Raw genomic sequence first — 27065 nt, 5'->3', positions numbered from 1 at the left:
GGGAAAATGCTGATTATATATATATATATATATATATATATATATATATATATATATATATATATATATATATATATATATAAAACATTTATACACACATATTTGAAAAGGCACTAAGGGCATGTGTCAATGAACGTGAATGTGACATGTTTTCCTTGTCCTTAAGAAGTTCTGGTGTATTGGGAGATGGGAAGGGATGGGAAGGGGAAACAAAGGACGAGGCAACAATGCTTGATAAGAAATGTACTCATTGGGGCTGGGAAGGTGGCTCAGTGGTAGAGTGCTTGCCTTGCATGCATGAGGCCCTGGGTTCAATTCCTCAGCACCACATAAGCAAAAAGAAAAAAGCCAGAAGAGGCGCTGTGGCTCAAGTGGTAGAGTGCTAGCCTTGAGCTGAAGAGCTGAGGGACAGCGCCCAGGCCCAGAGTTCAGGCCCCACGACCGGACCCCAAAAAAATCTCGGAGACAGTGTCCAGGTCCCGAGCCCCAAACTTGTGGGTCGAGGAAGTCAGGAAGAGCATTTTAAAAGGCTCGATCTTGGAATTGGAGTTGGGAGACTAGAATCTACTTTTTAAATAGGCATATCACTTGGAGGAAACATGAGGCAGCGCTCTGGCCTAACCAACTTCTAGTCTCTTCTTTCAACCGTAATCCCCTCCTCGCCTCTCTTTGGGGTTTTACCGTGCAGGACCTATGCTATTTCATAAGACTCACTGATTGGTAACAGTAAACACTACTTTTCTCTAGGGCTTATTTGCAATCCACCTCACCCCTACCTTGGTCACAAACTGCAGTATCAGGGCACAAAGTAAGCTCCTAAAGCTTGCGGTAATCTCGGACCCACGGAGTAGCTGTATTATTACCTTTCAGTTTGAAAATAACGAGATCAAAGGAGAATTAGTAAATCAGAGACAGCAGGGACCAGCCATCATCCCACTGAGCAAACGCTCCAACATGGCGGGCCAGTCACGTGAGCCGAGGGGGCGGGACCAGAGCCCAGAGACGATCACGTGGCCGTGAGGGGGCGGTGCCGACAGGGGGCGTGGCCTCCACGGCTTTCGATTCGCCCGGGGGCCCCCCCCCTCGCGAGCCACGCCCCCTGTCTTCTGCGGGAGTGGCGTGCGGCGGCGGGGTGGGGCCTTCCTGATGACCTTTCACCCCAGCATGGCTGCGCCCTTGGGACCCGTGAAGTTCTGGCGACCCGGTAAGGCCCGCGGCGGAACGCCGATTGTGGCGGGTGCTGGCGCCGCGGCCGTGCGCCGGGGCCTGCGGACGCGCTCGCAGGCTTGACCTCGGCGGGCCGGGCGCCGCCGCCTCGCGCGGGTGGACTCCTCGGGGGACCCCCGCAGGCCCCGGGAGTTGGGGCGTGCGCCCCCCAGCCTGGGCGGGAACCGCGACCTTGTCGGCGGCCCAGCCCCCCGGGGCGTTTGCCGTCTTTGCGGCCCCGGTCCCGATCCGGTTCCTCCCCACCCCTCGCGGTGCCAGTCCCGCAGCGCTCGCGCGCGCCCGGCTCCCGCCCGGCGCCACGGCGGGCCTGAGCGGCTCAAGGGCGCAGACCCACGTTCCGGCTTCGGAGCCGTGGAAGGGGCCGGAGGAGGAGCACCGACGCCTGGCTTGACTTAGGAAGTGCGCCCCAGAAGGGGACCGGTGTTCTCGCCGTAGTTCTTGCCCACCCCGAACTCTCTGGGGTGCACCTTCTTCCTTCCGCAGACGGACGGCGGTCACCATTACAGAATGCTTTCTCTTCTTGTGGCATGTGTGAATCGGCTTTTAATGAGCATATAGATGCACACGTACCAGACCGTGCTAGATGCATGGTACTTCCTTTCTGTCCATCAGTGTCTGGTAAAAAGAAAAGTAAAACCCAAACCCACAAGTTTCTTAAGCGTTACCATCCCCCCTCCCCTGTTTGGTTTTAAACCATTTGCATCTCTGTAGGTCTGGATGTGCAAAATATATTGCAGCAAAAATGAAGTGAGACCGAAATGAATGTAAGGAAAGCTTTTAATGTTTTAGAATGGTTTCTCGAAGTTCTGACAGCTCACACGAGCCATGGGGGAGACAAACCCAAGCAAGCAGTGTGCTTAATTCTTATTTATTTGATGGTACTGAGGGGTTTTGTATTTTTTGGTCAGTCCTGGGGCTTGAACTCAGGGTCTTGGCACTGACCCTGAGCTTCTTTTGCTCAAGGCTAGGACTCTACCACTTGAGCCACAGCACCACTTCCAGTGTTTTCTGTGTATGTGGCACTGAGGAATCGAACCCAGGGCTTCATGCATGCTATGCAAGCACTCTACTATTAAGCCACATTCCCAGCCCCCCCCTCCCCCCGGTACTGAGTTTTAACTCAGGGTCTGTGCTTGCTAGGCAGGCACTCTACCACTTGAGCCACACCCCCAGATTTTCTTTTAGTTGTTGGTTGAGATGGGGAATCTGGTCTGACCTTGAATCTCAGTCCTTCCAATCGAGTGGCTGAGGTTAGAGTGCTAGCCTTGAGCTGAAGAGCTGAGGGACAGCGCCCAGGCCCAGAGTTCAGGCCCCATGACTGGACCACCCAAAAAAAAAAGAAAAAAAAGAAAAATCTCAGGCATTGACACCCCTCCAAGCCTAACTGTAGTACCAATAAATTACAAATAAGTAAACCTATATGCCTATCTCGCAAGGCATACAATATTATTAATACATTACACTACTCACTTCACCCCCTCCCCTAGCTGCCTCTTAAAATAATTGATGGGCCCTCCTCTCAGCATCCCTCCAGTATTTCGTAACACCCCTCTGGGATGCTTTTCATTCAAGATGCCACTGCCAGGGTAATGCTGGCCATGTAATATTCCCCCTTGAAAATAGTGACGTGCAAAACCCTTAACTTTCCTCTGAGCCCTTTCAGTGATGCTCTATCCTACTTTTTAGCTTCATTGCCTACCACACCCCAAAATACAGCTTACCACATCACACAACACCATTGCACCACTCAACTATTTGGGCTCAATTATTTTGGACATTCTTCAAGCACAAATCCTATTCTGCCTCCGTTCATGCTGCACCCTTTGCCATGAACTAAAACGTTCACTCCAAAAAAAAAAAATCTTTATGAAGTATTTTTTGTCTACACACTCCATCTTTCCCTCCCTCTTCTATACTTCCATATAATTATAATAGCTATGTCTAATGCCAAGAGCCTTTCATGTATTAGTCTCACTTAATCCTCACAACAATCTTGTTATGCCAAGTTTCAATGGAATAAGCAAGACTGGAGCACCTAAGTGACTCTGTCTAGTCACCAGGTTAGTATGTGGTAATATAATCTCTCCTAATGGGGCTGGGAATGTGGCTTAGTGGTAGAGTGCTTGCCTAGCATGCATGAAGCCCTTGGTTCAATTCCTCAGTACCACATAAACAGAAAAAGCTGGAAGTGGTGCTGTGGCTCAAGTGGTAGAGTGCTAGCCTTGAGCAAAAGAAGTTCAGAAACCGTGCCCAGGCCTTGAGTTCAAGCCCCAGGACTGGCAAAAAAATAAAAAAATCCTTCCTAATGGACATCAAACATCACATTCAATTCACAAAGAGGACACCTTTAGAGCAGAGCCCTGCCCATTTACATTTGTCTCCTGATTACAGAGTTTGTCAGTAAGTATACTCAATGAACTAAATAGCAGAACTCTTACTGTAATTCCAGAGTAGCTCCTTGGTTATTCAGACCTTTACTATACTTAACAATTTTGGCCTGTTACTAAATGCTTGAATAAATAAAAGGTAACTCCTCACCTAATGTGATCTTAATTTTTGTTGAAAATAAAGCTCAGCATAGAAAAGTGGCTGAAATATGGAAGAACTTAATCATAAAACTATCACAAAGAGAAACTACAGACAAAAAAAAAAGCAGCCATACATGTGGCAAATACTCTACCACTTGAGCCACAGCGCCACTTCTGGCTTTTTTCTTTTTGCTTATGTGGTGCTGAGGAATCAAACCCAGGGCCTCAGGCATGCAAGGCAAGTGCTCTACCACTGAGCCACCTTCCCAGCCCCTGCCTGAGATTTTTCTAGAAAAAGCTTTCACTTAATTTGCTGGATCAGAAGGGACTGTCTCTTTTCATTTACTCATACCACTGTTTAATGGTTGCTGACTGTGTGCCTTGCAGAATAACTTCGACTTGACCCATAGTAAGAACTGTATTGTGATATAGGTACACATATGTAACAAATAGTACTGCTTTCTAGAACATACTCTGTTTTCTATTCTGTTTGTGTTTGTGTGTGTGTATGTATGTATGTATGTATATATGTATATTATGTGTATGTTTGTAGTGCTGAAGATTGAATCCTGGGTCTCATAGTACATAGGCACTTAGCTGCACCAGTTTCTGTTTCCATTGTTTAAAAAGTCCAGGATGAGCTGGGTGCCAGTGGCTCACATGTGTAATCCTCGATACTCAAGAGGTTGGGATCTGAGGATTACGGTTTAAAGCCAGCCTGGCAGGAAAGTCTGTGAAACTCTTATCTCCAGGTAACTGCCGGAAAACCAGAAGTGGCACTGTGACTCAAGTGGTAGACCACTCACTTTGAGCTGAAAAGCTCAGGGACAGCGCCTAGGCCTGGAGTTCAAGATGCAATCGATCCCCCCCCCCAAAAAAAAAAAAAGTCTGGGATGGCCCACAAGCCCAAGTTTCCTTACTATTCAAATGTGGAAAAGATGTAATGTTACCAGCCTCATTTTACATTGGAGAGATGAAGGTGCTCTTTACTCCTTTCAGCATAAAATGTATTCCTAATGGAAAACCATCACAAACAAAAGGGGCTGTGGGAGGTGAACTGAGAGAAAGCAGCTCTAGTGTTCTCGTTTGGCTGAATGAAGTCTTGTAAGGAGAAGATAAGCCCCATATTGGTTGACAGCAGCTGTTCTTGCACTAAAGGACATAACAGAGTAAGCTGTGCTGGTCTGGACTATAGGTTAGACAAAGAAGGGACAGGGTAGTGAAGGCAAGTCTTGGGTGCTGCAAACCCTGGTATGGAAGGAAATAAAAGAGCTTGCAGGATGGTGTTAAAATACTCCAGTCTTAAAATGTTTTCAAAAAGAAGACAGTCTGGTCAGAAACAGAGCAGAAGAGGATAACATGTTCTTTGGTATTGTGTCCTTGTTAAAGCTCACAAGGATTTATCAAAAAGTAGCATTGGTAAGAGGAGAAAGGGAAGGAAATCCTCTCTGATCCCAGGTTTGTTCCAAGTTTTCTTCTGTTTTTTTATTTTTTTATCTTGTTGAAAATGTTATACTGGAATTTGATCTTGAGATACAGAGAAGCCACATTTTGAGAGATTTAATCAGGAGGCTTTACTAGACAGCTGGTGACTGTGTGTGGACACATGTCCCCCCAGAACTTGCAGCCTGCAATGCACGATAATACTGTTAGGAAACTGAGCCATGATGATAGTAAAGAAAGAGCAGAAAAACAATCTCATCAAACCAGATCAACTCTAATGGAGAGTTGAAGAGGGTCAGGAGATGTGAGGTATGGCGCAATGGTGGCAGGGGAGGAGGGGCCTAAATAGGGTCATGGTTAGGTGGGCAGGGTCACAGGGAGAGTTTGGGGCCTTGTGAGTTCATGGTCAGGTCTGGCAGGTCTGGGAACCTGTTGTCCAAGTCCCCACCCCATTTGCTTCTAGGAGTTCAGGGTCTATCGCCTTCGCCTGGGGGGTAGGAAAGTGGGTGGGATTTCACCTCTTAAGAGTGTTTGGAAAGTCCCCATCATCCGCCAAGGTGCCATGATGCGCCAGATAACCAAAATTCATATATCAGAAGGAAGGTCAGCACTTGGCAAAAGCACAGCAGTGCCCACTTACCTGGTCTTTGTCAGTTTTGGACCTCTGGTTTACCACTGTGCTCCTGGAAGTACCTGGAAAAGAGACGGAGTTCTAAAGCAGTGGTGCTGAGTTTCACTTGAGGATCCCCACTGTTTGCCTATAAATTCTGCTGCATTTCTCAGATTTCTCAGCCGTTCTCAGATTATTAAAGAGATCAGGGAACCATAAAAAATGCACAGTTGAGCTCGGTATGCTAGTATATGCTGATCATAACATTTGAGCCCATGTTTTGAGGCTTTTTTCTTTGCAGGTTAAAGGGCTGTGGTATCTTCAATGGGATTTGCCACCTCCCCATACCAGAGTTTGAACTCAGGGCCTTGTGCTTGCTTGACTTGTTTGCTCATGGCTGGGCTGGCACTCTGCCAACTTGCCATGGATTGTACAAAGGAGTCTCAGTTTGGCATGTCAGTTTATTGGTACAGTGAATCTTGATTGGTGTCCCCCTGCCTTCTGTTGCAATCTTAGTTCCTCTTACAGGGTCTGTTTGTTTAATTGGCACTTATTCATGTACCATATTATATCTACTCAGAAGCAAGTAAGCACCAGGCTTGGTGGTATGGCACTGCACTTAAGAGAGTAGGAGAGGAGAATCAAGAGTTTGAGGCCAGCCTGGCCTATTATGAGTTGAGACTGTCTTTAAACAAACAAACAAAAGCCAGTAAGCGCCTGCTGTCTTCTGCTGCATTTCCAGCATTAGCGTGCCCAGTGTACTGCAGGTGTTCAGTCCACCCCTCCTCCCTTTCCTGTTTTGGGTGCCTGTAATGCATGGCAGAGGAACTTCAGGCCTGAGCCCTGTGCTGCCAGCAGCCTTGTTTCCCATTCTTGAGGAAGCCATTCCAGGGGCTTAAAGGGCCTGTGTACAGGCGCAGAAGTGAGAGGAAGAAAGCCTGGCAGCCTGTGTGTCCTGCGTTCTGGTTTCTTGCACCTGGCTGCCATTCTGCAGTAGCTAGGATTTGTCCTTGTCCTCAGCAATGGCCTTTGGGTTTCTTGGACTTTTGTTAGAGATTTAACAGCTTTCTGAAACTTGTTTCTTTCTCCCAGTTTTGTCTTTGAAACTATATAACCTTTATACATTTCCCTGCTCATCGATTCAGAGTCTAAAAGCCCATTTCTCTTGCAGGTACAGAGGGCCCAGGTGTCAGCATCTCTGAAGAGAGACAAAGTATTGCTGAAAACTCCTCAACAACCGTTGTTTACAACCCTTACGCTGCTCTTTCTATAGAACAGCAGAGGCAGAAGCTGCCTGTGTTCAAGGTATGTGCAGCCATAGTTGTCCACTCGACCCTGCAATAGTAGATTTTCTCACTCTGGGTGCTTCTGTAGAACACACAGTAGTTTTCAGAACTTGTGCAGTGTGTAGTTTGTGTGTGTGTGTGTGTGTGTGTGTGTGTGAGAGAGAGAGAGAGAGAGAGTATATGTGAGAAAGAGAATCATATAAGTCTGGAAAATTCTTGATTTTCCCCACTAGATCCTACATATTAGAAAACAGGAAGAATGGGAATGGCATTGTTTTCTCCCAGTTGTTTCTTTCTGTTATGGACAATTTTAGACATATAGAAAGTAATCAGCATAGCACAGTGAACTTTATATCCAGCTTCATTTTATCGCCAGCATATGGGCAATTTTGACTTTCTTTGTAAAGACATATTTCTTTAACCAAGACAAACTGGGAATTGGGGTTACTTTCTGCTGTGATAGATATTTTTTAAATATGGTTTCCAGATGCTCTGTGCATATCTTGACACTTGACTTGCGTGAAATGACTTGAGTGCGTGTTCAGCTCATGAGACCAAGGTGTAGGTGTGTTCTCTGAGCACATTCAGAATACATGTGTTCATGGTGAACCCTGGTCCTTTAGTACCAATGGCCACCGTTGGTGGACAGGATTTGTACCCATTGGCAAATCTGCATGGAAAGTCCCTGTAGTCAGGAAGCAGGCTCTCAGCCGCAGGTGGGCACATGCTTGGAGCCAGTCACAAAGGCTGTGGAATTCTGCCTGCCTCATGGCTGTCTTGGAATGACCCAAGTGGATATGGCTAGCAGCAGTACTTCTTTCCTTCTCCTGGAGAGACTGGGAATGAACACTGATGAATCACTTTGTCTGCTGTGCTCCTAATTCCGCGTCTGTTAATGTGTCCTTTCTCCAAATATGAACCAGTAGTCTTAATTTAGTCAGACTGAGGACCATGGTTCAAAGCCAGATCAGACAGGAAAATCTTTGAACAAAAAAGATAAAGGCCAGTGCCCAGGCCCTGAGTTCAAGCCCCTGTACACACACACACACACACGCACGCACGCACGCACGCACGCACGCACGCACGCACTCACTCACGCACGCACACACACACACGCAGGCACGCACGCACTCACTCACGCACGCAAGCCAGGTGCCAGTGGCTTATGTCTGTTATCCTAGCTACTCAGGAAGCTGAGATCTGAGGATCATGGTTCAAAGCTACCTCTTGTTCCACTAGTGCTAAAAGTAGCTTTACAAACAGAAGTTGGTAGTAGAAAACTTGCTAGCCTGTATGGGGCCCAGGGTTTGATCCCCAGTATGGCACAAGGAACAAAACAGAAGTTGAAACTTCAGCTAATCTCAAACTCTCCATTCTCCTGCCTCAGCCTCTTGAGTTCTGTTATTATGAGTTGCTAGGATTAAAGGTGTGTAAGTACTGAGGCTTGAACTCAGGACTTTGGCACTGTCCCTTATCTTTTTTGCTCAAAGCTGATGTTCTACCAACTGAGCCACAGCTTCACTTTTGCCTTTGGTGGTTAATTGGAGATGAGAGTCTCATAGACTTTCCTGACTGAGCTGGCTCTGAACTGCCATCCTCAGATCTCAGCCCCCTGAGTATCTAGGATAATAGGCATGAGTCTCCAGCACTTGACCAAGTCCAGACTCTTTAGCTACTAATTCAACCCCAACTGTTTCTCTCCTAACTCATTTGCAATCCAAACCTGAATTTTTCATAGCCTTCCCAATAGAGTTTGCATCATTTGCTTATTTCCATCTTCTTTCCTTTGTTTTTCTTATTTATGTGTCCTAGAATGCCTTAGCTGTTCTAAATTTATCTGTGTTTAAATTATCTCTCAAATTTTCCTTGATCCCTACCCATCTAGCCATCTCTCCACCGGTCTGTTCATCTGATGAATTTTCCATTTACAAAATAAATGCAAAGAATCTAAACTTTCATTATCTTTCACTCAAAATGAAAAGAAACACAGGAGTCCAAGCAGCAAGAGGAGAACACTTAGACAACAGTTAATTCCTGCACCTGCAGTAAGCTATCCTTTGAGTGAATGTGTAAATACAATTCCTGGGCTCCTTCTGGCCCACTGGTCAGAAATTCTGATAGCAGGAATCTTCATTTTTGACAAATATCCTTTCACTTTTAAAACTGCATATGTAGACCCCATATAATGCCAAATTCAAAACCCCAAGTAGCCAGTCATTTGTTTGACTGGCCTCATCCCAGGCTTCTCAGCCTCACCACGCTGTTGGCGTGGTACCAGATGAGCCCAGGGTGATCAGAGAGCAGGAGGCAGTGTTTGTCTTCAGTCCCAGCCTGGTGGTTATGGAATACCTTCATTACCTTCTGGACCACCAGGCATGACTGTAATCAGTGTTGGTTATAGACAACACCTCCTGAAGCCAAGTAGATAGGGCGTTGGATTTACCTGTGGCTTTTCAGTAGCTGAAGCGGCATTTTAGCTCAGCTACATGGGGAAATGAGGTTTAGTTGGAATGTATATAGAACCCATGAGTGCTTTATCGTGAACTTGGATTTAGAGGTACGAATGAAAGCCTGTGCTTTTCTTTTTCTGTTTTTTTTTTTTTTTTTTGGTTGGTCGTGGGACTTGAACTCTGGGCTTGTGTGCTGTCCCTGTGCTCTTCAGCTCAAGGCGAGAGCTCTACCACTTGAGCCACAGCACCACTTCTGGTTTTCTTTTTTTTTTTTTTTTTTTTTGGGTCCGGTCGTGGGGCCTGAACTCTGGGCCTGGGCGCTGTCCCTCAGCTCTTCAGCTCAAGGCTAGCGCTCTACCACTTGAGCCACAGCGCCACTTCCGGCTTTTTTCTTTTTGCTTATGTGGTGCTGAGGAATCGAACCCGGGGCCTCGAGCATGCAAGGCAAGCGCTCTACCACTGAGCCACCTTCCCAGCCCCCCACTTCTGGTTTTCTAAGTGGTTTATTGGAGATAAGAGTCTCACAGCCATTCCTGCCGGCGCTGGCTTTGAACTGCAATCCTCAGATCTCAGCCTCCTGAGTAGTTAGGATTATAGGCATGAGCCACTGATGCCTGGCTTCTGGGATTTTTAAAAACATAATAATAAAAAATTTAAAATTAGGTTATATATAAATGTTGGGCAAAGTTCAAAGTTCTCTTTTGTATCCATGATTTCCAGCCTTCCTATTTCTCTGGAGTATTTATCCTTTCTTTGAAACGATAAATACTGTGCATCATTTATACATTCTATAACTTTCTTTCTTTCCATGTTAGTACAAATAGACTTTTTCCTTTTTGTGCTGATAGTGAGGCTTGAATTCAGGGTCTGGGTGCTGTCCCTTTACTCAAGGATGGCGCTTGCATTAGCCACAGCTGCACATTTGGCATTTTAGTGGTTTGTTGGAGATACAGTATTACAGATTTTGCTGCCTGGGCTGGCTTTGAACCAAGATCCTCAGTTCTCAGCCTCCTGAGTAGCTAGAATTACAGGTATGCGGGTCATTTGTTTCTTTTAATAACCATGACTTATTCCATTGGAGTGCCTTATTGATTTACCCAAATACCTCTTGATGAAGATTTAGGTTGTTTGAAGTTTTGGCTGTTGTAAATAATGTAATGTATATACACACACACATACACATATATACATCTTTGTATATACTTTGTATTAATGTGTCTGTAGTGTAATTGCTTATAACTAAAATCTTGAATCCAAGAATTGGCTTATTTTGCTGTTTGCAGGTGTATAGCATATATACCTGCAACCAAAAGTTGGAAGAACATTTTGATGGTTCTTTCTAAAATTTACTTTTTGGAAACAACTCATCTTCAGTGTTGAAATATTTTTGTTTAGGTCTTCTGAGGCAAAATATGGCTGTTTATAATGCACAGTTATTCTTTTCCAGCTTAGGAATCATATCTTATACTTGGTAGAAAATTATCAGACGGTGGTGATTGTTGGAGAAACAGGATGTGGGAAGAGCACTCAGCTTCCTCAGGTGAGTGGCCACTGAGCAGGGCCTGACGCTTTGCTGAAAGAACTCTCTCTACCACATTTTGGTCTAAGGTCTCCTCTCAATAAATAATTTACCTCACGTTCTTAAAATTAAACCTTTAAGACTTACACTTTCCTTGAGTTTTAGTACAAAAATTGACAGTTGTCTTTAATTTGTTATAATTCTAAAATTGTAATGGAATAGCCATTATCTGAAAGGAACAATGGCATTCATTCACAGAGGCATAATATATAGTTTTTGTTCTCAAGTAATTACAGTTGAAGAAGGCTGAGGGTCCAGTGAACTGCTGTAGCTACAAGTAAATATTTGCTATGACAGAATTACGCATTGCTACAGAAGAGACTTTTTATCAGAAAAAATCGTACCTGGTGTGGGTAGGAGTGGACGAGAGGGTCAGGAAAGGCATGGTAGAAGAAATGACATTTGAAATAGACCTTAGATAATTGGTGAGCTGTCAGTGGAAAGGTGGTCCATTCCGTGAAGGTTGTGAGTAGGGTGGAGAGGGGCAGGGTGCCGGCAGAGCTTGCCTTCAGACCTTGACGGGTAAAGCATGGTAGTTAAGGACAAGAATGGAAGGTTTTTCTTCCCCTTTAAAAAATTAATTTGTACTTGAATATAAAGTACATCTAGGGTGGGTGGTGCATCTGTCCTACCTGTACAGCTTGATTTCTTTTCACAAGGGAACACACCTGTGTACCAGCACCCAGATCAAGACAAGAGCATGTTTACCACATGATGTACAGGAAGTAGGGGCCAGATCCTTAAGAAAAACTACCGGCAGTCTTAGACTTTTAGGGGTCAGGAGCAGGAGGAAGACAGCTATTTCCAGAGTATATTTTTCCAAATATCTGCTACCTCCCATGGAGGACTTCCTTTTTCTGCTAGAAACTCAATTCTCTTTCTCTGAGACAGTCACTGCTAAATTTGATCTATGACTTGGGAAAATTAGAAAGGCAGAGGCACTAAACATAAACGGAGCAGCCTTTTCTGAATAAACTTTTGCCAGAGTTATATATATCTTCTTGGAAAATACAACTGACTGAAGGACCAAACACTTATCAGTTTTGAAGTTTCACAAATTATATCTGGAATCTAGATGATATTTTTTGATGATTCTGTCAAAACAATGGGTTGTGGAAACAAGCTCTTAAACCAGTTTGTACTAGTACTGTTGGAAGGCCAAACTTGGGACTCCTTTAGCAGCATGGAGCACTGAGATGGGATTCGCCTCTGACTGTGATTTCAGACCCTTCACAACACCCACTACCTCTGTCAGCACTATACCTGCTTCATCATTCAGTTTCTTCCTTAAGTATGCAAAAGAAGACTGAATCACACAGGGTGTTGATACATAGACAGGTTGTTCTATTTTTTTTTTTTTTTTTTGGCTAGTTGTGGAGCCTGAACTCTGGGCCTGGGTGCTGTTCCTCAGCTCTTCAGCTCAAGTCTAGTGCTCTACCACTTGAGCCATAGCACCACTTTTGGCCTTTCCTGCTTATGTGGTGCTGAGGAATCGAACCCAGGGCCTTATGCATGCAAAGCAAGCACTCTACCACTGAGCTACCTTCCCAGCCCCAGGTTGTTCTAGATTTATGGAAATGACATTTTTTTTCCATTTAAATTCTCCACCTAGGAGATGAACTGCATGCTTTTAAGTGTTTGGTTTTGAGTGATAGGGTTGTGTTCTGGTTCTATATCAGGGCTTTGGTTTGCTGAGCTTGAATTCCAGGTATTAGATGTTTATCAGCTTCCTTGGACAGGCTGTGTGATCACTCTGGTCCCTCATCTGTACGTGGCTGATATTGCTCTGTCTTCCTGGTAGGATTAATCATGGGGAATAACCTGTAAGGCATTCAGCCCACTTCTCAGCACTTAGGAAGGTGCCCACCGAACATTCGTTTAGTGAGACCCCATCTGAACAAATAAACCAGATGTCATGGTACAAACTATCATTCCAGCTACACAGGAAGCCTAGTCAGGAAAATAAGAAAACAAGCCTAGTGAAACAACGGAAACAAAAAAAGATGTATACTCAGATGTGATTTTGCTTACAGTATCTGGCAGAAGCTGGCTGGACAGCGGAAGGAAGAGTGGTTGGAGTAACCCAACCTCGAAGAGTAGCTGCTGTGACAGTAAGTTTTTGCTGAGATTCAGCTTGTGTCTTTGTTTTTCCTTGTTTTCTTATTTCCTAAAAACTGCAAATGAGTAGAAGCTGTTCCTTAAGAATTTAGTTTAGTCAACAACAGTGAATTGAATTTTTGTAAATGAATACTTCTACATTATAAACATTTAAAGAAAGTCCTAAGGATACAGGTGGACCCATTGCAACAATAAGATGTACAAGTCGTTATGTCGAAAATGAACTTTACAACTTTGGTGGGGGGGAGGAGTGTTGGGTGGGGTTGAGGGGACGGGGGGGCGGGGAGGATGGGATGGGAAGGGGAAACAAAGGAGGAGGCTACAATGCTTGATAAGAAATGTACTCATTATCTTGCCCATGTAATTGTAACCCCTCTGTACAGTATTTTCGCAATAAAAAAAAGTCCTAAGGAAGTAAAAAGAAAACAAATAATTTTTAACTCCCTCCCCAAATGTTCCGGCACAAGCATTGTACATATTTGTGAATGTCAAGGTTCCTTTCAAAAGACAAGTGTCTGGCTGGTTGGATAAAATAATTGTACGGAATGATTATATGTTTACTTGTGTTGAATCTAACAAGAGGAAACTGAATGAAAATATGTGTAGCTACTGAGGTTTGGGTACATACTTGTTTATTTAAGAGAATTTATTAAAGCTGAGAAAGAAAGAAAAACCATAAAAAATAATATTACTTATTAATCAAACTATGTTACAGTTCCTGTTACAAAAGAGGAAATTCTCACATGTTCCTTGTGTACCTTCCTTCCTCATTAGTTATAGAAACATTGCTGACATTTTTATTTCAAGCTCTATAATATATACTATTTTTTGTTTAATATAAATATCAGTATGCCCCTTCCCCCCTCCCCTGTTTCTGTGGATTTTAGAAACCACACAGAGCCTTGCCCCAAGCTCCTACAGACTCACAGCTTTCATTGAGGTTTCTTATACTGTTCTTAGGAAGAGGTGCATGATTTTTTTTTTTTTTTTTTTTTTTTGATGGTACGTCCATCAAACCCAGGGTCGTGCACTGGCAAGCGGTACTCACACTTCAGCACTGTTCATGTGTTTTTAGTAAATAAATCCTATTTGGTTTCTTCTCATCTCTACCTGAATCTCATAATCACTTTTCTTAAAGAGAATTTAGTATTTAGAATGGAAGAAGATAGTGAAATATATTATAATTTTTTTTTTTTTTTGTCAGTTGTGGGCCTAGGCGCTGTCCCTGAGCTATTTAGCTCAATGCTAGCACTCTACTGCCTGACCCACAGCACCACTTCTGGCTTTTTCTGCTTATGTGGTGCTAAGGAATCAAACCCAGGGCCTCATGCATGCAAGGCAAGCACTCTACCACTGAGCAACATTCGCTTATATGGTGCTGAGGAATCAAACCCAGGGCCTCATGCATGCAAGACAAGCACTCTACCACTGAGCAACATTCCCAGTCCCTATATTACAATTAAAAAAATCCAAAATTGATAGTTCCACAAACATAAAAATATCCAGGAGACAGCATGGCTTTTTTTCGTGTGTGTGTGTGTGTGTGTGTGTGTGTGTGTGTGTGTGTGTGTGTGTGTGTTTCTATAGTAGTTGTACAAAGTAAGGCATTTCATCATGACATTTCCATGCATGCATATAGTTTACTCTGACCATATTTGCATTTTCTTTTTGTTTGCCCTTCCCCTTCACATTCCAGTAGTACCACATGAGCTGTTTTTTATTAGCACACAGTAACTATACAAGGGAAAGGAGGTTCATTGTGACATTTTCTCCTATGTAGACAATATATTCCAATCAATTCTCATTCCTGCTGAAAACAATCTCAGAGGCCAAAAGCAGATGTATAAGCAGTGCTTGATGTCTGTAAGAGGTTATCAGTAATGAATGCTCTAACTACTAGCTTCACCAGCTCAAAGTTTGACTTCCAGACCCAGGCCTTCCTCCATGAAAGATTCAGGGCAGACCAGGCTTTCCTTCACGAGAGATTCAGGGCAAGCTGAGCGCCTACCTTCTTCTAGCTTCCACACTCATAGATGCCAGTATCTTGCCCCCGATCCATGTATCTTGCCCATTATCTTGGAAAGCTCAGGGCCCCAGCACTTTCTGTGTAGTACTTAGTAGTTGGTTCACTAGGTAAGCACTGTACTATTTGAGCCACATTTTCAGTTTTTTTGCTTTTAGTTTATTTTTCAGATAGAGTCTAATGGTTTTGGTCTTGGACTGTGATCCTTCTACTTCTACTTTGGAATAGTTGGGATTACAGATACACACCTACACACCTGGCTTGTTTTCAGATAGGATCTCATGTTAACTTGACCTGGGCTGACTTTGACTATGATACTCATCCCAAGTAGCTAGGATTACAATTGTGGGCATAGCCCTGTTTTTGTTTTTTGTTTTGTTTTTCTTTTTCTTTAGCTTCTTTCTGTATATATTGGGATTGTCAAAAAAGGTAATATTTGTCTAGCCAGTTGATGAGGTTATGGGAACAAAATGTAAATGATAGATTAAAAGTCTATGAAAAAGCCAATAGAGTATAACCCTGTATGATTATAATGATGAAATTTTAAAAAGTTTGAGGGTAAAACTATTTATTTACTGATTAGTTTAGATGTAGGGTTTTGTTTATATTCCTGTCTGGGCTTGACCTTGGAGAAATCTTTCTGCCTTAGCCTTTTAAGTGCTGGGATTATAGCCATGTGCTCATGTCCAGCTAAAAACATATTTTGTTTTCTTTTTTGGGGGGTGCGGTCGTGGGGCCTGAACTCTGGGCCTGGGCGCTGTCCTTCAGCTCTTCAGCTCAAGGCTAGCGCTCTACCATTTGAGCCACAGCGCCACTTCCGGCTTTTTTCTTTTTGCTTATGTGGTACTAAGGACTTGAACCCAGGGCCTCATGCCTGCAAGGCAAGCGCTCTACCACTGAGCCACCTTCCCAGCCCTAAAAACATATTTTTTATGCAAATGTATATAATACAAATAGCAAAACCACTAGAATTAAGAAGCTTGGTTTTTTCTCTATAGAGCCATATGATTTTTATGAAGAGGATTGGCCAACTTAGTCTCATTTCTATAAGCCTATTGTCCCTTGAGGCTCCTACTGTCTTTGTATACATTGTGCCATTTTTTCTGGGACTTGTAGTATAGTGGTATTTAGGGTTAACTCGAAACAATAACAATAATAAAACTGGCTTGGTGAAAAGCTGGTTATGGGGAAATACAATCTCTAGAGTTAAAAGCTATGTAGGACAAATGTCTGGTTTCATAAGAGGTTTTGAAAGACTACATGATGTAGACCAGCTGCCTGATGATTGGTTCAGATTTGGCCTGTCAGATCTGTAATTTCAAGTCACTAGGCAAAACTATTTTTTTTTTTTTTTTTTTTTTGCTCCGGTCATGGGGCCTGAACTCTGGGCCTGGGCACTGTCCCTCAGCTCTTCAGCTCAAGGCTAGCGCTCTACCACTTGAGCCAAAGCGCCACTCCGGCTTTTTTCTTTTTGCTTATGTGGTGCTGAGGAATCGAACCCAGGGCCTCAGGCATGCAAGGCAAGCACTCTACCACTGAGCCATCTTCCCAGCCCGCAAAACTATTTCTGACTTTATGTGTTCTTCTGTTTCTTAAGCAGTAATGAACAGATAATACAAAGTGAGCTTGGCTGAGAGGACTAAGTGCAGGGAGACTCTCGGCTTCTGTGCCTGGGGCTGCTGGGCCAGAATGGCTGTGTTAATCAGCTCTGCCTCAGACACCTTCCGTAGTGGTCATGCTCCAAACTAGGGTTCAGGAACTCCAGACGAGGGATAGGGGTCAAGGATATGTGTGCATGGGATAGAAGGCCAGTGGATGCCTGCCTCACCTGGCTTGATGTGCTGGCTCCCTGGAAGCCTCTATTATCTCTTTCTTTTGACCCTGCACTTACGTGGTTAGGTAGTGAATGTGAACATTTTTATTGTCTTTTAAATTAAAATCAATGACAAACATTATTACTTTTTAAGATTTGCCCCAAGATCATGATAGCCAGCTATATATATATATATGTATATATGTATCAGTTAGTACATGGAATAGTTAGTGTGTATATCTGACCTGCAAACAGGACATATATGTTAGTACTTGACATAGTTTTCACATTGTTCTCTCATAACCTGCCCTTTGTCTCCTCCTTTGCCACTGTGCTCACATACTAGTTAATGATGACCTTTAGTCTCTGTAGTACGTGCTCTGTGCAGTAATTTCTATGTCTCTATTTTCAGCATGATCTTTCTTCCCAAAGGTTGCAGGGAGAGTAGCCGAGGAAAGGGGTGCAGTGCTGGGCCACGAGGTGGGCTACTGCATCCGCTTTGATGACTGCACCAACCCACTGGCGACAAGAATTAAGGTACTTGAGCTGCTTCTGCTAGTGTGAGTGGGGAAGAAGGTTGTCTTGGAGGAACTTAAAGCATTTTTCCCTTATTGGTGAATAGGACAGAAAAGATAGAACATCAACCTGGTTCTTGTGGGTATTAGTTTACTAGGAAGTACAGAGTCTTTGAATCTTAGTCTAGAAAGAAACTCAGAAGTAACGTTTAGCCCTTAGTTTACAGAGGAGAAGGTCGAGGGTCTGGGAGGGTGAATGACTTAACCTCTTGTGATATGCTCCTCAGTCACAGTGCCGCCAGTCAGAGCTGCCATTTCTTATGCATGTTGCTCTTTCCTACTGACTCACATAGATATCTAAATATAGAAATAATCCTACCAATTTAAAAGCCAGATGAAATCATAGAAATTGAATTAGTGTAGAATTCATAAATGATGTTTTCACTAGTTAAAACTGGCCTAGTTTAACATGATAATGGACTTTGTCTCTGTCTTTTTTTTTTTTTGGGTCCGGTCGTGGGGCCTGAACTCTGGGCCTGGGCGCTGTCCCTCAGCTCTTCAGCTCAAGGCTAGCGCTCTACCACTTGAGCCACAGCGCCACTTTGGGCTTTTTTCTTTTTGCTTATGTGGTGCTAAGAATTGAACCCAGGGCCTCATGCCTACAAGGCGAGAGCTCTACCACTGAGCCACCTTCCCAGCCCTCTCTGTCTTATTTGACCTAGTTGCTAATATTAAAGTAATTATTATCAATAGTAATGAGTATATAATCAGCCCAACAGGGTGTCTGTTGTTTAGCACTATGCTGGAGTCAGGTGTAATCAGAACAAATGCTCTGATGAAATGAAGATTGGTTATTAGAATCTCAGTTCTCTCTCCTGCAACAGAGGAAAGTTGAAAATAATCAGATGAGTCATATGAACAGAGGAGTGGTTTGTAAACATGTGACCTTGTTCCAAGCTTGTGTAATTTGTTATCTTTGACGTGCATTTTTCCAGGTGAAGGGAGTGTTCATCTGTGCTATCAAGTATAGCGAGGCTAGCTCGTTTTATTTTTTTTTACATTTTTTATTATTATATCTTTAAGTAGTTGTACAAAGAAGTTCCCATTCTACAAAACAGTATATGAGTGCAAGATGTCTGACAACATTGCCACCCATCTCTCCTAGCCCATCCCTTCTCTCACTTTTTAAAAAAAAAAATTGAGATTAGGTGATTACATAAATTTCACATATTTCACAGTATTGTGGAATAGTGATTCTCAGTTAAAGTCATGAACACATTTTAACCTTCACAAGGCACATTGTCATTATCGTGGTCTATAAAGTTTGTGAATTCTGTGCTTTGACAATACAAATTATTTCTTCCACATTAGGTTCATTTTCTTTTTCCAGGGGTTATGCAAGCACATGATTCTTAGGCTTTCACGAGAAGCTTTTGAGTTCTATTTGTCAGTAACTTCTAGGTGCTCAGTTCCTAGTAGTTTTTCACTTTCCCTTCTGGCAGCTGGTGCCAGGGCCAACCAGACTATGGTGGGGAAATGTCCTGCTCTTAAAAAACAAAATACTTCAGATTTGGCACATGAGAGAGATTCCTAGCCTTTGTTAATTACTGAACTTGTAATAAACTAGTAGCAGCGTCCAGTAGATGTCATATATTTCAGAACATTTCATAAACCTTATTAACTGTAGCTGGCATCCCATAAATACTTTCTATGTGATCAACCTTTGTTTTCTCTTGTCATGGTAACCCTGTAAAGTAGTTTTATTACCACATTTTAGAAGTGAGGATTCAGACTCAAAAGAGGATAAGAACTTCTCAAAGTACTTATAGCAAGTAAAGGTAGAGCCAGGATCTGAATTTCCAGCAGACCCCATAAACGAGGTTCTTAGCCTCAACCCTACGTTTACTTATCAACAGAAGGTGAGGTTAATAACCTTAAGAGCAGCAACCTATAACCTGCTGTATTTGGGTAAGACCAATTATGTCAGACTCACAGCATCCTTGCGGCAGACTTGGGCTTGTCTTCATTATGTTCATTAACAGTACCAGAGCAGCCCAGAGCAAGTGGACCTTTGTTAACTGAGGTAGAATTCTGCCTCATTTACTTTGTAACCCGATAAGAATCCTGTATTTGAAATTTTTGGTTGTGCTTGAACAGAATTGCCCTTGAGCTTAAAGTCATTAATTTATGTTTAAGTAAACTTTTTCTACAATTTTGTGTCTTTACTTTTTAGTTTCTTACTGATGGAATGCTGGTGAGGGAAATGATGGTTGACCCATTGCTAACAAAATACAGGTAAACATGACTTTCCTGTGATAACTTCCCTATTGTTTCCAAGTATACAAGTGAGTTAAGAAACATTGTGTTTGTAGCTGAGATTCATGTATGTGTAGCTGCCCAAAGCTTTTTTCTTGACCATGGCTGTTCCAACTCATGGTGATGTTCTCAGAATGTAGGTAGTCTGCTTTTTTTTACAGAAAGCCAAAAACCTAGCACACGGAAATTCCTCTTACTGTTTAGACAACCTGTTGACTTGCCCTTTTTGTTTAAATGTTGCCTCTCTGCCGCTTTAGAATGGGGGTGAGTACAATCACAGCATGGCCAAGAACTCACTGCTCAGGGTTTTGTTGAATATGATAGAGACCAATTTCTTTATTTCTCCTTAATTGCTTTCTCGCTCCTTCCATTATGATATTAGCGTTAAGATTCTCTCCTAGGCTCTGTATCCTGGGAGAAGATGTCTCATGTGACTGCCTGGTACATGTGTGTTATAGCTACAGTTACTTCCCTCTTGGGCTGTTATTAAGCTTAATGGTCTTAAGATGGTTGAGCCTTGTTCTGATTTTTATATGTTCTGTAGGGTTATTGATTTTAAATATCATTTAAAATTAGGTATTAAATCCCATTGAAATCCATTGTGGGTGGTAGAGCTCTTTAACGATAGTGGTTAGTCATGTTCTTCACCAAGATATATTGAGGTCACCATGCTTATTGATAGGAAGTGAGGGCTGAGTACCCCTTTGTTGGACTGGTTGGGAGTTTGGGTTGGCTGTTGCGATGCTCACTGCAGGTACTCTCCGATTCCTAGTGTCATCATGCTGGATGAAGCCCACGAGAGGACTCTGTACACGGACATTGCCATTGGCTTGCTAAAGAAGGTATGACTCCTCTCCTTGCCTCTGCTTTCTGTATTTTGTTGTGTTGCCAACTTAGGAGAGTAACTGCAGTAATTCTGGAAATCCAAAAAGGATGAGGAAAAAATAAAAATAAAACCCATCCAGTATTCCACCTCTTCAGAGAAGATCCCTGATGGAATGTTAGCATGTGTCTTCTTCTTTTTTTTTTTTTTTCCTGAGTGTGATTTTGTGTTTTTGTGCTAATTTATATCTTGCAAGTTCCCCTCTTTTCAAGATCATTTCTGTGTCATTAAATATTATTTGAAGAATAACTACATAATCACCTGTCTTTGCCATAAAATATGTAACTCTTTCCCTATTGTTTGGCATTTTATGTGGCTTTCAGATTTTATGTATTGCAAGTATAGTTGCAGTAAATGCCTTTTATTTAAGTGTGTCGCATTTTTGTTTCTTTTTGCTTTTTAAACTATTTATTGTAAAGTTTCCAAGCCTACTCCAGAGGAGATAAACAGTTGTAATGACCTCTGCCAACACTCTGGTTCCAAGAATCACAATAAATGTCCAAGTTTGCCTTGCCTCCACTTTCTCTTCCCTCCTCTTCCTCCTCCTCCCTCCCTCCCCCTCCTCCTCCTCCCCCTCCTCCCCCTCCTCCCCTCCCCCTCCCCCTCCTCTTCTTTTGGACAAATTCTCAGTGACAGGAGTCCAGAAAACAATAGTAGACCAGGTTAATTTAGAGACATGCTGGGTTCAGATTCTGACTGCCATGCTTACCTATCTTTAAAATAGGGATAATAAAGTCTATATCTGTGCCTCTAGTCACTGGGGCTATTTAGATTTAAGTTAAGGAAGAAGAAATAAAATAAAAGTCAGCTTCCCTGCCACACTGGCCTTGTTTATTCCATGGGCTTTACATAGCCTCCTGTAGCCAGTGGCTGCTGCACTGGAGTGAAGAATGGTCTACTGGTCAGTGCAAGCTCTGCATCATTTGTTATGAGACTCAAATGTGAAAACGTGAACCACTCAGAATAGACAGCTTCACAACTAGACCATGTAGGACCTTCGTCTAAGTAAGAAAACTGTGCCCTCTCAGGGAGGATATCTGAGCTAGGTAAGGGGAAGGTGGGCTTGATTTTAGATTCTCTTAATCTGTTTGGCCTTAGGCATCTTTGTTGGGCTTATGTATGGCTGTATACAAGTCTTGTAGTATATAACACATAACTTAGAATTTGTGAGCTGTGTTTGCTGATGGTATACTCAGTATTTTATTCCTTGGCCAAAATGAGACTTTTTGATAGAAGGAATTTTCTTACCAGGTTAGGAATAGTAAAACAAAGAGGGTCCATTTCTCTGGATCTTTGTACAACTCTATTTGCCATAGAAAAATAAATCCTTATGGTGGGGTAGATGAAAAAGAAATCATTCTTCATTATTGTTAGGGATTTTGCTCAGGTTTATTTGATTAGTTTCTACTACCCATTAACCATCTGCTTTTTGAATAACTATATTCTATTTTGATGCTATCAATTGTTATGTCTTAGCTTTGTTTTTGGTGCCAGTCCAGGGGCTTGAACTCTGGGCCTGGGCACTGTCCCTGAGCTTCTTTTGCTCAAGGCTAGTGCTCTACTACTTGAGCCACAGCTCTACTCTTGGCTTTTCAATTTTTAAAAAAAAATTATACATACAAGGTGTTATATAGCGAGATTACAGTTATGTAAGTAGGTAAAGGGAACATTTATTTTTGGACAATGTCACCCCTTCCCATGCTCTCTCTACATCTGCTTTTTTGGTAGTTTATTGGAGATAATAGTCTCATATAGTCCTCGCTGGTGACTCATGCTTGTAATCCTAGCTTCTCGGGAGGCTGAGATCTGAGGATTATGGGAAGCCAACCCCAGAATGAAAGTCCCCATGAGACTCTTATCTCCAGTTAACCACTCAAAAGCCAGAAGTGACTCTGTGTCCCAAAGTGGTAGAGCACTAGCCTTGAGCAAAAGATAAGGCTAAGGGACAGTACCCAAGCCCTGAGTTCAAGCCCTTTGACTGACACAAATAAAAGAGTCTCATGGACTTTCCTCCCTGGGCTGGCTTTGAACCGCTATTCTTACATCTTAGCCTCCTGTGTAGCTAGGATTATAGGCCTGAACCATCAGTGTCCAGCTTATGTTTTTGCTTTTTGACTGTTATGTATAGATGCAGGCTGTCTCAGCAGCCACGTATCAGGAAAAAAATAGTTACATTCAGGGCTTAAAAGCTTTATATATATAATTTTATTTATTTATTTTTGGTTGGTCCTGGGGCCTGAACTCTGGACCTGGCAGCTGTCCCTCAGCTCTTCAGCTCAAGGTTAGCACTCTACCACTTGAGCCACAGCGCCACTTCTAGCCTTTTCTGCTTATGTGGTGCTGAGGAATTGAACCCAGGGCCTCTTGCATGCAAGGCAAGCACTCTACCACTGAGCCACCTTCCCAGCCCTCTTTTATATTTCATATAAAGTTATTCTTTGCTTTGTATTTTAGAAAAGTCCTACATTTACAAAACTAGAAAAAATAGTATGATGGCCCCATTTTCTTACGACTATTAATTGTGGTTGTTTTGTTGATAAACTCCCTTTCCTCCAAAAATCTTTTTCCCACACTGGGTTGTTTGAAGTAGATATCAGATTATTCCATCTATACATATACTGTTATTGTGGCTTTCTAATATCTTATTTTTTAGATTCAGAAGAAGCGAGGGGACCTTCGGTTGATTGTGGCTTCAGCCACTCTGGATGCAGAGGTGAGAGCCTTTCCCTCCTTCTTCCTCCCCTGTTAACACTGGAATTTTTGGGCATAGCCTTGGGAAGTTACCTCTAGCAATCTCTCATCTTTGGCAGAATGGCCTTCCTTCCTTCTGGGGCCATCTGGTGTCCTAGATTCCACCAAATCATAGGATGCTCCTTTTTAACTGTGGGTGGAAATTAATCTGTAATTAGCCAAGAGAGTTTATGATTACCTACTTGTTTCTCTACATGCTGTCTTTCTACATGGCAGCTTTTTTCTTTTCAACTTCTTTCAGTGTGAAACTACGGTTCTTAATTTATGTATGACCATAGCAAATATGTTTAGACTTGTGCAATTGGAGCTTACTCTCTATACATAATCATTTCCGTGTGTGTGTGTGTGTGTGTGTGTGTGTGTGTGTGTGTGTGTGTGTGTGTGTGTGTGTGTGTGTGTGTGTGTGTGTGTGTGTGTGTGTGTGTGTGTGTGTGTGTGTGTGTGTGTGCGCGCGCGCGCGCTGGTACTAGGGTTTGCATTCAGGGCCTTGTATGTTCTTGTTTGGCCTTTTTGCTTAAGGACTGCCATTCTACCACTTGAGCCACATCTCCAGTTCCTCATGTTGATTTTGTGTATGTGCCAGTCTTAGGGCTTGAGCTTGGGGCCTGGGCACTGTCCCTAGTTTTTTTTTTCTTTCTTTCTTTTATTGTAAAGATACTGTCCAGAGGGGTTACAGTTAAATGAGTAAGGTAATGTGTACATTTCCTATCGAGCATGATTACCCCTTCCTTTGTTTTTCCCCACCATCCCTTCCCTCTCCACTTCCCCAAAGTGTCCCTAGTTTTTTTTTTGTTTTTTTTTGTTTGTTTTTTGTTTGTTTTTTGCTCAAAGCTAGCACTCTACCATTAGAACCAGAGCTCTACTTCTGGCTTTTTTGGGGGGTGGGGAGGCGTTAATTGGAGATAAGAGTCTTGTGGACTGGCTCCTGAGTAGCTAGTATTGTAGTATTGTAGTATTGTAGGCCTGAGCCACTGGCTCCGGCTGTTAATTTTTTTTTTTTATGGCTAGATTTACATTGTTTTTCTCTCTTGATGACTCGCATTTTAGTTCAAACAGCTGTTCAACTTTACACAGTTTTTGGCTACTTGCTATTATTATCTGCTAAGCACCAATCTAGTTATAAGAGATCCATATACACTCTCTCACACCTTGGGGGAGGCAGAAACAAAATTAGATGTTTACTGTTCAATATTAAAAGTGCCAAGGCAACCAGTGAAGTAGTACTTCAGCTAGCTTGGGGGTATCTAGAAACTCACCTAGGAGGTGACAGTTCAGTAAGGTTTGAACGATGCACAGTAGTTTTTGTCTTTTGGGGGTTATTGAGATTTAAAAATTCTCTTATTTTTATTCTTGCCTGTAGTAGTTGATATAGGAGACTTCCTGGGCTTAATTTTTTGTTTGAAGTGGGAAGGCAGAGTAAATTCTTCAGTCCTTTCTGTATAGGACCTGCAGGGCTCAGCTGAGATGATTTCTTCTTTCCACCCTTGCCTGTGTATCCAGTGCCTGCTCTGTGAAGGGAAGTGTGAGGTCTGTGTGGGGGTGATCCGTGGGCTAGATAGGATAGGTCCAGGGGCCATGCGGGTGTGGCAGGAGTTCCTTTGTGAGAGTAAGAGAACAAAGAAGAGGATAGGAGTGGGCTGAGGAGGGCCCAGTGAGGAGCATGGTAGGGAGGGAGATGAGGAAGGCGTGGCTTAAGTAGCATTTTACAATTGTTATTATAAAGGTGACCTACAGAGGGGTTACCATTTCATAAGTCAGGTAATGAGTACATTTCTTTTTGGACAATGTCACCCTTTCTTTTTGGACAATGTCACCCTTTCCCTCCTGTACTTGCCCACAAGTTGTATAGTTCATTTTCAACATAGTGTCTAGTGAGTACCACTGCTGCATTTGTTCACCTTTTGTCCCTTCATTTCTGTGCTCTCCCTTACCACCCCCCCCCCAAAGACAGATAAATGAACAAACAAGACAAAATGAAAGACTTTTGTTTCCATTTTCCTGGAATTCATTTTGATAAATATTATTTTATATGTTCAGAGGCACTGAGATATTCTCCTTTGGTCTCACTGTGTGTGAATGCCTAGAGTCTTGTATAATTTATCATGTCCTGGTATATTTTAGATCTACCTTCCACATTTGAGAGAACATATGCACTGTTTGACTCTGAGCTTGGCTTACCTCACTTAACATGATTTGTTCTAGGTCTAGCCTTAGGTAGCTCAGAGGTACCCAAATCTCATCCCTGCTTCCCAGCTGTTGCATCTGTGGGTGATGGACTAATTCCAAATGTCTATAGGATAGGAATAGGGCTGCTGATGGGCCACCTGCTCTGGTTTTACCTGGGGACTAGGGTGGCTTAGCTTGAAGGTGAAGTTACCTGTGATCAGTAGGTGCTGAGACCAGTGGAGAATGATAGGGGCTTTGATTGCTTTAGTTGCCTTGTTAATGTAAGCTCAGTTAAGCAATTAATACATGACCAGCTGTAATTGCCATGTATTTATTGACCTTTGTGTTATTCAGTATTGTTTTGCTTTCATTTGCATCTATCCACCTACAGTTGCTGGCAGTTCCTGCTTTTTTTTTTTTTGTCACAAGTCCAACTATTTTAGAAAGACTAATTTTCCTCTTTCCAATTTCCTGGAGAAGGAACCTGGGGTTATCTGGGGTCGGAATCCCATCGTGTTCCAATCTGTATCTTGTAGGCATGTGGGGGGTGGGGGGAGGGCATGGCCACAGGGAGCCCACTTGTGTGGGTCAGATAGGAGCTGCTATCAGCAAAGTAATCCATGGAGAGCTGGAAGACAGCCCAGCACGGAGCTACATTATTTTCATTTTGTGTCATGGACTGTTCACTTCCCCTAAATCTCATTACATTTCTTACCACATGTCCATTGGGAGCCCTCCTCCTAGACCCTGGCTCAGACTCTTCTTTTCTAGGTGTGGGGGAGCTCCTTTTATTGTTCCTCTTCTTGATTTCTACTTCAGGATTCATATACTGTTCCTACTATATTTACTTGCTTGTATATATTTCCAAATGATTTTTATAAATGATAAGCATCTTAAGGACCAAGATCTTATAACATCTTATGCCTTCTCAGTACATGCTGTTTTTCTTGCAGGAAGTTGTGCCTGTCTTATTCCTCAGTACCACATTTTCCTTAGCAGCTAAAGTTTAGTTATCTACTCCAACAAAGTTGTCAAGGCACGATCTTCCTTCTTGTTCTTCTACGTGCTTTGTTGTAACTTTAACCACTGTCTGCCAAGCCCTTCATAAAACCTTCCTGCTCTTCCTGCAGCTTCTGACCCAGTCATCTTTGTTCTTTTTTTTTTTTTTGCCTCTGCCATAACTTCCTCCCAGGCACCTTTGGCTTCTGCTCTTCTTTCTCAAGGCTGCCACTTGGGGTCCCTGGATTCATTCATCTGATAGTCGGTACTCTACAGGTGGTTTTGATCTTGCTCCTGTGAGCCAGCCTTAGCTGTCCAGCAGTTGGCTGGTTGGGGAACACTGAAACTTTGAAGCCTG

At 42.9% G+C, this 27065-nt stretch overlaps 1 protein-coding gene across 1 annotated transcript in view; it reads left to right on the top strand.

Annotated features, from left to right (window-relative positions):
• Window positions 1–1135: 1135 nt before the first annotated feature.
• LOC138816358 (probable ATP-dependent RNA helicase DHX35) overlaps window positions 1136–27065 on the top strand; it is a 56908-nt gene continuing 30978 nt past the window's right edge. The window contains exons 1-8 of the mRNA XM_070006076.1: window positions 1136–1204; window positions 6980–7113; window positions 10992–11084; window positions 13157–13234; window positions 17510–17614; window positions 19826–19887; window positions 20681–20750; window positions 23445–23504. Coding sequence (XP_069862177.1) covers window positions 1147–1204; window positions 6980–7113; window positions 10992–11084; window positions 13157–13234; window positions 17510–17614; window positions 19826–19887; window positions 20681–20750; window positions 23445–23504 — 660 coding nt within the window. The 5' untranslated portion in view covers window positions 1136–1146. The remainder of the gene's footprint in view (window positions 1205–6979; window positions 7114–10991; window positions 11085–13156; window positions 13235–17509; window positions 17615–19825; window positions 19888–20680; window positions 20751–23444; window positions 23505–27065) is intronic.

This window comes from Dipodomys merriami, unplaced genomic scaffold, assembly GCF_024711535.1.
Source record: "Dipodomys merriami isolate MVZ:Mamm:240054 unplaced genomic scaffold, mDipMer1.0.p SCAF_692, whole genome shotgun sequence".
In the NCBI taxonomy this organism is placed as follows: Eukaryota; Metazoa; Chordata; class Mammalia; order Rodentia; family Heteromyidae; genus Dipodomys; species Dipodomys merriami.
The sequence above is the reverse complement of the archived record's forward strand: the minus strand, read 5'-3'. Positions and strand labels throughout refer to the sequence as shown.